At 42.9% G+C, this 12,089-nt stretch overlaps 2 protein-coding genes and 1 non-coding gene across 4 annotated transcripts; all 3 read left to right on the top strand.

Annotated features, from left to right (window-relative positions):
* Positions 1-2,007: 2,007 nt before the first annotated feature.
* LOC104449623 (protein LAZ1 homolog 1) lies at positions 2,008-5,849 on the top strand. Of its 2 annotated transcripts, none has more exons than XM_010063847.3 (9): positions 2,008-2,194; positions 2,505-2,996; positions 3,229-3,285; positions 3,500-3,608; positions 3,835-4,019; positions 4,106-4,194; positions 4,405-4,660; positions 4,800-5,045; positions 5,134-5,849. In XM_010063847.3, the coding sequence occupies exons 2-9, from the start codon at positions 2,781-2,783 to the stop codon at positions 5,431-5,433; spliced, it is 1,458 nt and encodes a 485-aa protein (XP_010062149.2). In that variant the 5' UTR covers positions 2,008-2,194; positions 2,505-2,780; the 3' UTR covers positions 5,434-5,849. The 2 variants fall into 2 exon arrangements, with proteins under 2 accessions (XP_010062149.2, XP_039171595.1); XM_039315661.1 differs by lacking the exon at positions 2,008-2,194 and adding an exon at positions 2,201-2,331.
* A 1,090-nt stretch (positions 5,850-6,939) lies between these two features.
* LOC120295204 lies at positions 6,940-7,032 on the top strand. The gene has a single exon (XR_005552562.1). It is a non-coding gene; the product is annotated as a small nucleolar RNA Z221/R21b (small nucleolar RNA).
* Positions 7,033-9,849: 2,817 nt separating this feature from the next.
* Positions 9,850-11,294, top strand: LOC104449621 (pathogen-related protein). The gene is made up of 4 exons (XM_010063845.3): positions 9,850-10,071; positions 10,225-10,357; positions 10,476-10,777; positions 11,009-11,294. The coding sequence occupies exons 1-4, from the start codon at positions 9,934-9,936 to the stop codon at positions 11,153-11,155; spliced, it is 720 nt and encodes a 239-aa protein (XP_010062147.1). The 5' UTR covers positions 9,850-9,933; the 3' UTR covers positions 11,156-11,294.
* The last annotated feature ends 795 nt before the right edge of the window (positions 11,295-12,089 follow it).

Below are 12,089 nucleotides of genomic sequence, written 5' to 3'. Positions count from 1 at the left end.
TCGGCGGATCCGCCGGTCACGAGGCGTTTGGCGAGTTGGGGAACGAACTCGCAGTGCTGAACACCGGCGAGAAGCCTGAAATAAAAGGAGCAAAGCCGACGGGGACCTTCACAGTGCGGATCAAGAACGCGCACGAGCTCGTGCTGTTCGACTGCGAGGACGACATGTGCAACGTAGACGCGATGATCGGCCTCGCTCGGTCGGCGATGTCCCGCATCGGGAGCCATATGGCGGCCCGGCGCATCGAGGGCTGTAGCCTTACGCCCGGAGAGCTGAGGTGCATCAGGAAGATGTACGGCGACCGAGGGGCCGACGTGGTGGAGATCGTGGGCAAGGACCCGGCGCGGACGCTGCCGCTCGTGCTGAGCCGTTTGCAGCAGAAGCACGACGAGTGGGTGGCCTACCGGACGGATGCTCGCAAGGTCTGGAAGAAGGCCTTCGCGGAGCACCGCCGCCCTTCGTTGGGCCGTGAAGACACCAACGCCATCCCCGTCGAGGCTACGGCGGACGCCGGCAGGGGCACGTTGTGTCCTCCGGCGGAAGCCGGAGAGGAAGCGTCGGAACAAGCCGGGCTGAAGTTTTTCGGGAGGCCAATAAGTTGGTGGGAACGGGCAGCGCAAAAGGGAAGCTTCTCGCCGCTTGAATCTTTTCAGTAGAAGCTAAGGTTGACCGATGCGGCTCGTGATGTCAGGCGTTGAATTTTTTGTCGCTTTGGAAGTTCGAACGTTAATCCTTTTTTCAGGCTTAGACATCACATCGTCTATTGAATTTTAATTGTTTCGATGGACCAAGAAAACAAGTGCTTATTTCGATTAATATTTGTAGTCAACCCGCATCAAAATTTTTATCCATTTAATAGGATATCAGTTTTGATCAATTACGAAAAGTGTACAGTTTGATTATAATGATTTTTTATTTTAGTTTAGCTCCGTAACTTTTAATTTTAATGCTGTAATCTTTTTTTTCATATTTATTAATGTCTCATATGATAAGATTTCCGTTAATGAGAAGTTTGCGAAAACCTTTCAAACAATTTAGGTTAAGAATACTTTCAAGTGTATAAAAAAAAAAAAAGATAACTTGTTGGTAATTTTTTTATAAGAAAAAAGGGTGAAACATGAGCATCACATTATTAGTTTACTAATAAAACTTAATTTAGTTCGACTTCTATTAACAAAGCAAGTGAATTTCTTGATTGATCTATATGAAGTTAACATCATTTACATCACAAAGATGGGAGGATGCCAATTTACTAACCAATCATGGGAATTTCCTTCCCCTAAAAGCATATACCATTTTGAGACCCAAAAAAAAAAAAAAAAAAAAAGAAAGAAAGAAAGAAAGAAAAATTATATATATATCTCAAATGAGCTAAGAGTACACTCTTGCGATTTATACAAATCTAATAAGTCAATTATCTAACTTACTGCGGAGTAGTCCACCTACCGAATCTGAACCCAAATTCCTTTTAGAGACCCATCAAAATTGAGTTTGATCCAATGGATGGAGGGACGGTCCCGCCCCCAAACTTATCCACGATGATTTTGAAAGAAATGTTGCGAATACAAGCTATGTATACCTAACACGTCAATTCCGACCCAGCTTCTGCCAGGCTAGGGCTGACGTGATCCAACACATCCGATGTGGAGTCCACTTTATCATCAAACATGCTTTCGTGTCTCAAAAGTTATATATATATATATGTGTCTGTGTTTTTTATTTCCTGAAGAGTCGGTCAAATAACGATATTTATTATTATTATTACGGCCAAAAGGATATATTCCGCACGGGAGGTCGTCATCAACCGTCCATGTGATTTCTCATTGGTTTCCGTAAAATGGACGGCGATCGCCCGCCTGTGGTTCCAATCTCTTACGTGGCGCTGTCACTGTACACAAGCTAACGCATCTTTCAATTCCTGCGATCTTAATTTTGTCTTATTTTATATTGCGTACTGCGAATACGATTAATATTAGGGAAATAAAAACAAAAGACTCCCCCACGGCTGCGTTTCCTTTCCCATCCGCCGAAGCAAAACCAGTTTACTTTCCATTCCACCCCCTTTTTTTAATATTTTCCTCCCCTCTAATACTTTTACTTTTTATTTTTATTTTTTCATATGCTGTCTTCCTTGCGTGATCTTCCACTGGGAATTGGAGCTTCCGATCGATTCTCTCGCCACTGCAAAAATCAGGTTCCGATCTCGAATCCGAATCTCCGCCTTCCCCGTCCTCCGTCGAATCGCGTAGGAAGAGTTTCGGAGTTCCTCGATCGATCGGAGGTTTTCCGATGCTTCGAATGTGATCGGGCGTTTGATTCGCGACTCCTAGGGTTTCGATTTCCGCTTCGGTTTCTTTTGTTTCTTTTGTTACGTTATTAGTTTAGCGCGATCTTCTTGCGTTCCGATCGCGGTTCGCGGTCTCGCCGGACGCGGCCGTGCAGTTCCGGCGACGCTTGGTCGTGACTTGAGACGTTTTTCTTTTTTTTCTTTCTTTCTCTTGCAGGGGATTTGTGGTGTTCGATTCTCTTTTCTCGTTGGGAAGCTTTGATTCCTCAGTTCGTGTTTCCGCTGGTGGAAAAGTGTAGGAATTGGTTTTGCAAGTCGAGTATCAAAGAGCGAGTGATTCCTCAATGCACGAATGAGAGCCAAGCTATCGGAGGAATCGCTTCGCTAAGAAGCAATTTAGGGGTTTCTTAGTTTTGTTGCTCTCATGGTGTAGAGCTATAAAGTTTGATTTTACCAATCTGGTGGTGCATTGTGTTTCGTCTGTCGCGGCTCAATGGGGCGGAGGGAGCTTTTCTATTGCTTAGTGCTTCTCCTCCCTTTAGCCGAATCCTCAAGCCGTTTGGGTAGTGGATGGTTATCGAATCTTGGAGTTGAAACGTCCTTTGAACTTAGCTGGACATCCTTCAGCGCGAGTATATTTGTTCTCGTGGCTCTCGTGCTGTCCACATATCTCATCTTCGAGCACCTTGCTGCTTATAACCAGCCAGAGGTACATCCTACCATCTTTTCACTTTGGATTCTGGATTTATTTATCATGCTTTTTTCTCAGTACAGTGTTCTTTAATAGTGTTCTCTTTCATATATGATGCACAAAATGCAGACCTCCCGCGACCCTTCCCTTTTTCCCCCCTTTTTTGCTCTTCCAGTTTGTTTAGGGTGATAGTCTATTGTTTTGGTTGTTCTTTGGATGTTGAAGCAGTGACTCTGTTGTTTCATCTCAGGAGCAGAAATTCCTTATCGGACTCATTCTGATGGTTCCTGTCTATGCAGTGGAATCGGTATCACTAAATTACTTACCTTTTTTTCTCGCATTTGTTGCAATATTGTTGTTTCTTGTTCTTTTGGGGTTGTAACACGATGTAATCTTTCCTACATCTTGCTTACTCATGTTAATTGATTTCTCTTGGGATAACCATCTGAGGCTACTTGTCGAATTGTGTTTCTACCTTTGGCTGTGGTATTAGCTTGAGCTTCATGCTGCTTCTTGTGTAGTTTTTATCACTGGTGGATTCAAATGCTGCGTTCAACTGCGAAGTGATTCGGGACTGTTATGAAGCATTTGCCCTATATTGCTTTGAGAGATATCTTATTGCTTGCTTAGGTGAGAATATAGAACTTTGATATATTTTCTTTCCCAATGTCGGTAACAATGCTAATTTGTTAGCTCTGTTAAGAAGCACTTTATCCATACAAGCACAAGTCACTCCTTGTATTCCCTGGGGTTGTCCTCCTCCTAGTGTGTTCTGCTGTTCATTAATGTGGGGTCAGCAATTTAGTATCCATTTTTTTTTGTTTTGTAGTTTGACTAGTTATGTTTTTCTAATTAGGTGGTGAAGAAAGTACTGTCAAATATATGGAAAGTCGGAGTGTGATTAATGCTGGCACACCTCTTCTGGAAGAAGCTTATTCATATGGAGTTGTAGAGCATCCTTTCCCACTTAATTGCTTTATGAGGGAGTGGTATCTTGGTCCTGACTTCTACCATGCTGTGAAAATTGGCATTGTGCAATATGTTCGTATTCATGTTTGTATTGCAAATAACTTGGGCTGTTTACTTGTAATGGATTTTTTAATATGGAGAAACTTTGCACTCTGCAGATGATTGTAAAGTTGATCTGTGCTTTGCTAGCCATGCTTCTTGAGGCTTGTGGGGTATATGGAGAAGGGAAGTTTGAATGGAATTATGGGTAAGTACATGTTTATTTACATTCAAATCTGCTTTGATCTTACATATCCTTGAATAAATGCAATTTAACTGGAAAATTTTTTCCTCTAGCATGGGTGACTACTATGTTTTTTAGGTACATTGCGCCATTATTGCATGACATTTAAGTGATTATCCTTGATATTTTTCCTGATGAGTTGTAGTGCATTGACTGGATTTCTCTTTCTTCCAGCTATCCTTACTTGGCAGTGGTTCTAAATTTTAGTCAGACATGGGCCCTGTATTGCTTGGTACAGTTTTATACTGTAATTAAAGACAAACTTGCGCCAATCAAACCATTGGCAAAGTTCCTGGTTTTCAAGTCAATTGTTTTCCTGACGTGGTGGCAAGGCATCGCCGTTGCATTTCTTTTCTCAATTGGAGTCTTGAGAGGGTCTTTGGCTCAGGAGCTGAAGACACGCATACAAGACTACATCATCTGCATAGAGGTGGGTATGATAAGAAAATCATGCATAGCTGGGCTTCTTCTTTTTGCTATTAACCCTCAATCCAACCTCAAGTAAATGGGTTACGACATATTGGCTTTTATAGTTATTTGTTAACCTTCAATTCAAAACTACTGAGCAGATGGGCATCGCTGCTGTAGTGCATCTCTATGTCTTCCCAGCTGTCCCATACAAGCGTGGAGAGAGGTGTGTCCGTAATGTGGCCGTGATGACCGACTATGCATCTCTTGGATCACCTCCTGATCCTGAGGAGGTTCAAGACTGTGAAAGGACAACTAAAATACGCATTGCACGGCATGATGAGAGAGAAAAACGCATGAATTTTCCCCAGAGTGTTCGTGACGTGGTTGTTGGAAGCGGTGAAATAGTAAGAGAGACCCATTTTCCATATTACGAGTTAACTTTCTTTTATTTGTCCAACGAAACTGGTGGTGACTCTCTTTTTGTGCTTTCAGATTGTTGATGACATGAAGTACACGGTTTCTCATGTGGTAGAACCAGTTGAAAGGGGTTTTGCAAGGATAAATAAAACCTTGCATCAAATATCAGAAAATGTGAAACGTTTCGAAGAGCTGAGGAAGAGCTCTAACTCTAAGGATGATAGTTATCTGATCCCCCTCAATTCCTGGTCTGGAGAGTTCTCTGAAGTCCATGAGAATCTCAATGAAGGGAGCACTAGTGATAGTGGATTATCCAAGGGCAAGAAACAGCATGGCCAGTCCAAACCCGTATTATCTCAGAGTAGAGGCAGATAACACATGCAGTTGCACTCGAGCATAAGAGGCGGTGTGCATATTCACACGATTTAAACTGCTGAAGTGACTGGGTAACTCTAGGGTTAATGCGTGACTTTCTTGTTTGCAAAGTCATGAAACCAGATGTTCGCCTGTTCCTTCGACGGTGGAAAACTGTATATAGGAGACCGGAAGACACTGCCGTTGCGGTGCAAAATCTCAGGGAAACAAATTGCATCCCATCGCTGGAGTTCTCTCGCAGGATTCCCCTTTCACCAAGCGCTGATTTTGAACGTTGATTAATGAAGTTGACTGAAGGAAGTGAGATCATTGTAAAGACTATGTACATAATTAAATAGATGCCTCATTTTTTGTTATGATGATGAAACAGGCCCGTTCGTTTTGTGCTTAATGCAGAAGGGAGTGTTCGGCTTGCATTGCTGAGACGACTATATTAAAGTGCACCGACTACCAACAGTGATTCAGTCCGGAGAGCGGATTGCTGGTTCCTAATGTCGGGGCTGTTGAAAATAGCCCCAGGCTGTGAAAGCCCGGTCTAGCCTTGAAATATCAGTTTTCACACTCCTCTCTCTTTTCTATTGTCAAGTGTGCTGCCGCTGACCGACCAAAAGCCACCCCCATCCCCACCGGCAGACCACCCAGTGCGGCGAGTCTGACGGCGGGAGGTTGGCGAGAGAAAACATTAGATCGTGGGGGAATCCGTATTGTTTGGTTAAACTCAGTATGAAATCAAACAGAGGGAAAACTTTTCTGTTTGCAAAACCAAACAGAGCATGAGAGCTGTCTGTCGTCCTCTCACCATGTAATGTGGAAGGACAGTCCCGAGTTCATGCAGTCCAATTTCGTTACCGCTGCTATTTACATCTTTCGTCCTATGGTGAATTAAAAGGCAGGGGAAGATTCACAGCACATTACTTTACCAGCTTCATCTTTGCGGTTAAAATATTCTGATCGGACCATAACTCAAGCATGACTGACGAAGCGGTGATTGCGAGTTGGAGAGAAATTGGAGTTATTCCTAACTTGGTACAAGCCGAACCTCTATTGTGAATAAGAAAGAGGCTCCAAATCAAACGAGAGTCCCCCAGTCCCCATTAAACTAACTCGAGCCACCAATGATTCACATCTTCTTCCATTATGCCCTGTTTGGAGAAAGATGGATGCGGTCTATTTCTAGTCCGGTTCAGGCGAGCGCTCGTCCGGTTTGAATTGGGCCGTTTCCGTGGGCCCGGTCCATTAGTCAAGACTCGGGAGGAGAGCGGGGTATATTTGTAATCTGGACGGGTTCTTGCTAGGGTTTCTGGAGGTCCTTTCATACCTTTATATAAAGGCTCAAAGCATTCTCTCCAACCCATCTCTTCCTCTCTTCTCTTCAACGGAGCACCGCACTCTCTCTTTCCTTTGATAGATCGAGCATTGCTTTGGCGACCTAGGGTTTATGTTCTTCCTTCTGGTCTCATGTTTTTTTTCTTTGGTTTGGGGGGATTAAGGTGGTGAAACGGGGAGAGGCAGTGATGATCAACTTGAGAAAGTCATGCACCACTCTGATTTCAATCCGTGCTGATAAATTTCTCAACACCCATTTTTCTATCTGAGCCTCTCTCCCCTTCCCTCCGAATCCTCCAAGACGCCCCCCAAGAGAAAACCATCTATTTTGCTCTTCCTTATTTACCCTTTACGATTTGGCGTTCGATTTAGAACTTTAAAAGTAAGAAAAACACAGATTGTTCGGGGTTGGATTTTGAGATTTTCGATGGAGGAAGGAGGAACCAAATGATGCGGTCTTTTCCTCTGGAAAGGCCGAACCATGATGCGGACCGTACAACTATTGCTGTTGCTGGGGATACAATTTGGTTGCTGATGGTTTCCTCTTTCCCCCCATTCCTGTGCCTTATTTTTTTCCTCTCTTTCAATTTTTCCGGTTGGGCTTTTGGCTTTTTTTTTTTTTTGTAAATGCAAGTGCTTAAAATGTCCGAGAAAGAATAATAATAATAATAATAATGATAAATGAAAGGAAGAGGTAACTAGAAGGAAATTGCCCCCAAAAAGGGCAGGAATTAAGTTGTAATGAGCCTGGAAAAGATTTTCAAATTGAACTCAATCCCGGTTTAAAAAGAAAAAGGAAGGGAGTAAATTCTATCTTACTGTTCGCAAATTTTTTTTTTTTTTTGAATTGCAATGTTGTAAATTTTGGTGTATGACAACATTTTATTCAGTAATTACGAAAAAGTCACTGAATCGCTGACTCGGGTGTGTGGTGATGTTCATCATGGGCTAAAGTGGGGGTGGCTAATGGGCCGGGCAAGGCGACCCATTTATCCTTGAGAACATGCTGGCTAGCGGCCCGTCCCATGTGATGCCGAGTCAGGTTCTTGGGCTTGATGGATCAGCCCATGGGCCACTGTCCTTTCCCAGTTCTTTTGGGCCTCTTTTAGCGTTTAATCTGGGGGCACGAAGGGCCACAACACAAAAAGTAGCTACCGGAGAGTTGCCGTTTTGTAAAGAAAAAAAAGCTCGTGGGCCTGGGCCAGGCATGGAGGAGCCTGGCATTGTAGCAGGTCACGCGGGCCGTGCCCAAGCATGGCTTTCTTGGTAAACCAGCCTGGCCTTGCGCGGCATGCTATTTTTGCTAGGCCAGCCATGCCCGGGCCGTGCTGGCCCACTCGCCACTCCTACTCGGAAGCTCGCCAAGAAATTAGGCTTGGTCTGAAGGTATTGGGCTCATGATTTTGGGCCTGAGAAGTGGCCTGGTCGAAAAGGCAAGACGGTAGTAGAATCGAAATTATGCAGCTGGGTCTGCACAGTTTTGGTCCTAGTCTGATAATGAAGTTTTTCCTCTTCAGGAAAGTAGTCCATTTACAACATTATTACCAAACGATGAGATAGGACGAGATTTGTAGAATCTCAATTGCACAAATAAAATACTGGTGGATGAAATCGAAATAAAATGCTGGTGGATGAAATCGATCGGGAAGTATTAAGTTACTAGAGACCAAATTGGAGAACTAATGTCAAGAGACTCCGGGATATATATATAATAATTGTGCCTCATTCTCGTTTCTGCCAATGGTGGATAAATTTCATGAGGCACACTAATCACCTTTAATCCATCCTAATTTTAGCTTTAAGTCCAAGTAGCTATCTCTGACAATTCAAACTCAATAGGGATCCATTGGGTGGATAGCCTATCCTACCTAGAAGTGTTTTTGCCTGTGAGCACGACTCCGATTTCACTTGCTGTACAAGCGATTTGCATCGAGAGCGAGAGGTGTTGGTGCCCGCAGGCGGCTCCTAGGTAACTTGCTGCACAAGCGATCTGCACTGGCTATCTTTGGAAGCCGCACCAAGAGATTGAGCCATTTTTCTAATCGAGGAGAGGGTGAGAATTGCGAGAACTTGTGGTCTACATGAAAACTTTTCATTGTTTATCTTGTGAATTCTACTTGAGACCCCACGAACAGTCGAAGAGGATAATAGCCAGACAACCTCGCTTTGTCCTTTTGATATAAACTGAACCATAAGATAAGACAAAGTGCGATTGGCTTTAAGAAGATATTTGTGCGATTGATGCAGACCTTAGTGCTATCGAAGAAGAAGACAGGGCACGTCGCCTCTATGCAAATGGGTCCAGACATGAGCCTAGACTACTTGGCACGATTAATCCATAATAGCTGGAAGACAAATCGAAGTTGGCATCGAACATCTTTAGGGCGGCTAGTAGAATAGTAGTATCGGACATATCCAAGAGCAGGAGGAAGGGAGAGAGAGAGAGATGGACTTGGTCATTATGATCCGTCCAACTATTTATCGATCAGGCAAGGAGTCGAAATGTTCCATCTCAGTTTAAGGATGACATTTTCCTGGGAGAATCATAGCACGGATATCCAAACTCAAGCTCCACGCACATGATTTTTTTACATTGCCGTGTCAACACATCAAACCTTAATCCTCATTAGTATTGAAAGAGGCTTTCTAATTTGACAAGCAACGATGCATGTTTAGATCAGTCGAACGTTGGTTGGTGAATGTGATTTGCTGACTGTCTTGCCTTAATATATGCTTCTCATTCATATATCAACAATTAAAGGAAATGAATATTATCCAAGTGGGAACTCTCCGATGGCTACAAACAGTAAACTAAGAGAGATTACTCTCAAGCATTTGCTTATGAAAACCTTAATTAACGGAACCTGGCATCCATGTGATGCCACTGATGGTTCCCGCAAAACTTATTACTTTAGATATAAGACTGGATCTATTCAAAGAGATGAACGAGTTCTTATTCATTCAACTTGGTTAAAAGAAAAAAAAGTTGACTTCATCTCAAGTGGACAATAGTTATCCGCTCTGTTGGGCAGGTCGAATTTGATTGTTGCTCTCGTTTGTTTTCTTCCTTTTTCCTGCGTGACTGCACCCGGTCGTCGTCAGCCGTCGGGTACTCGCGTTTCCTATATATAAGGAGGCCCATTTACTGGCAATCTCATTGTGAAGCTGAATACGATGGCATCTTCGGGCTCCGGGGAAGACAAGTACCGGTCTTTCATGAGCGGTGATGGAGAGAAGAACACCAAGTGGAGATTTGGCGGCCCCCCGAACTACGACGTCGTCAACAAGCTGTTTGAGGAAGGCCGAACTCAGGTTTGCACTCGCACTTGCATGCGCGTGCCGCGGTGCTCGATCCTATATATACAGCTCATTAGCATAAGAACCAATATGATATGATGTGCAACTAAATTGGATTCGGCTCAATTTGAAAGCTTTGTAATTCTTTTGTTTCGGTTCTGCTTGAAGATATGGCCACCCGGTTCCCTAGAGGAAAAAGTGCAGAACCTCGTGAAGTCTTGGGAAATGGAGATGTTCCACAAGGCGGACCCAGAGGACTTCAAAACAGCTGACCCCAAAAAGCTCACTTTGAGCCTAAATGGTACCCAAAACATTCAAATTCTAGTTCCATGGAATCATCAAAGTCCACCGAATTCTTACGCATTCGAGCGTAGATATTCACAGCTTCAGTTGAGGATTTACAATTAGTCGCCTTTCAGGGAGGAAAGCCCAGAGCTTGGCAGATGTGGGCAAGATTGGAGGGGGCTACAACTTCTTCCTGCAGACCGCTCTGCCGGACAACCTGCGGTTCTACAATCCGGAGGGCGAGAACTTCAACTCAGCCCTTGTGGCCTTCACAACGACATTCCCGCGCGGTTTTGCAGTGGAAATTATTCAGGTTTATACAGGACCACCCGTGATTGCTTACAAGTTCAGGCACTGGGGTTACATGGAAGGCCCCTTCAAGGGCCATGCCCCGACAGGCGAAAAGGTCCAATTTTTTGGGATCGGGATATTCGAGGTGAATTTTCATTTTCACATGCAAGAATTCTCTGTTACCGATGCAGATCCACGAGCTCTGAGAATACTAATACAAGTGCAGCATCCGTATTGTATGCAGCATGAAGATCAGAGTGATTTTACATACAATAAACCTCGTTTCGGGGCTATAAAACTTTTCGTGACTTTATTTTTTTCGAGCGTGATCTGCTCCAGCAGAGACTGATTATGTCACCTGTTGTTCTAAACGCAGCTCGATGAGAATGAGAAAATTGTGAAGGTGGAGTTCTTTTGCGACCGCGGCGAGCTTCTCGGAGGTCTGATGAGAGGAGCAACCTTGCAGAGTTCTGGTGAAGAATCTTCAGCCACAGGCTGCCCTTTCATGAGCAACACCGGTTGACTCAAACAGAAAGATAAAAAGGAATAAAAGCAGGGGAAGATGTCGTGTGTAGTCCCTTCTGTTGCTTCTTTTGTGATCATATCATGTCTCTTTTGCAATGAATAATTCCACCAGAGCACAATGTCTGAGTTTCGGTCCACATTCGGCGCATCAGATAACACTTCAGCGGTAACTATAGAATATACACGAAAGATGTGATTATTTGAGTACTTCTTTCGAAGGTACCTATCACATGGATTTACCATATTATTAAAGATGATGTCAGAGTTAGGTTCCTCTCAAAATATACGTGGTTTGAGGATAAGTTAAATCTTCTTCTTCCCTTTTTTTTTTTTTTTTTTTGGTAGTTTGACTTTTTGCCAATAATGAATTCCGAGGCATCTACACTTGATTTCTAATTTAATCTAAAATGCTTAAAATTTTTTAGAAGAATAAAGTAAGTAAAAGTATTAAAATTTTTTGAACGTATCTGCACGCCGAAGTCGATGCAAGATTGTTTGTAAAATATGGGTTGAAAAGTCCGAGGTAGGAAGAAGAAAAAGAGAAGAAAAGGAAAGGAAAATAAAATAAGAGTTGAACAATCAAAATAAAGAGGAAAAAGAGGGACTCTAGCTTTATTAGAGAGAGAGCACTAGAAGTGAGTGATTTCAGATTTTCATAGGTTTCACTTAGAATTTGAAATCTATCCATCAATAAAGTTTTTTTATTTTTTGGAACCTAAAATCTACTTATCAGAACTTAGAACTCGAAATCTACTCTGTCACAGGTTTTAGAGTTGGTTCCAAGGTTTAATAGGTTTTTTCTTTTTTTCCCCACTTTTAATTAAGCAAAACGAAAGTCTATGTAACGACGAAAATGAAAACTTATCATTTATCAATAACAACATATGAACATATAAAATAAAATAGAACAATATAAAGTTGTTCTACAAAAC

The sequence above is a fragment of the Eucalyptus grandis genome, chromosome 6 (genome assembly GCF_016545825.1).
Source record: "Eucalyptus grandis isolate ANBG69807.140 chromosome 6, ASM1654582v1, whole genome shotgun sequence".
NCBI lineage: Eukaryota > Viridiplantae > Streptophyta > Magnoliopsida > Myrtales > Myrtaceae > Eucalyptus > Eucalyptus grandis.
The sequence above is the reverse complement of the archived record's forward strand: the minus strand, read 5'-3'. Positions and strand labels throughout refer to the sequence as shown.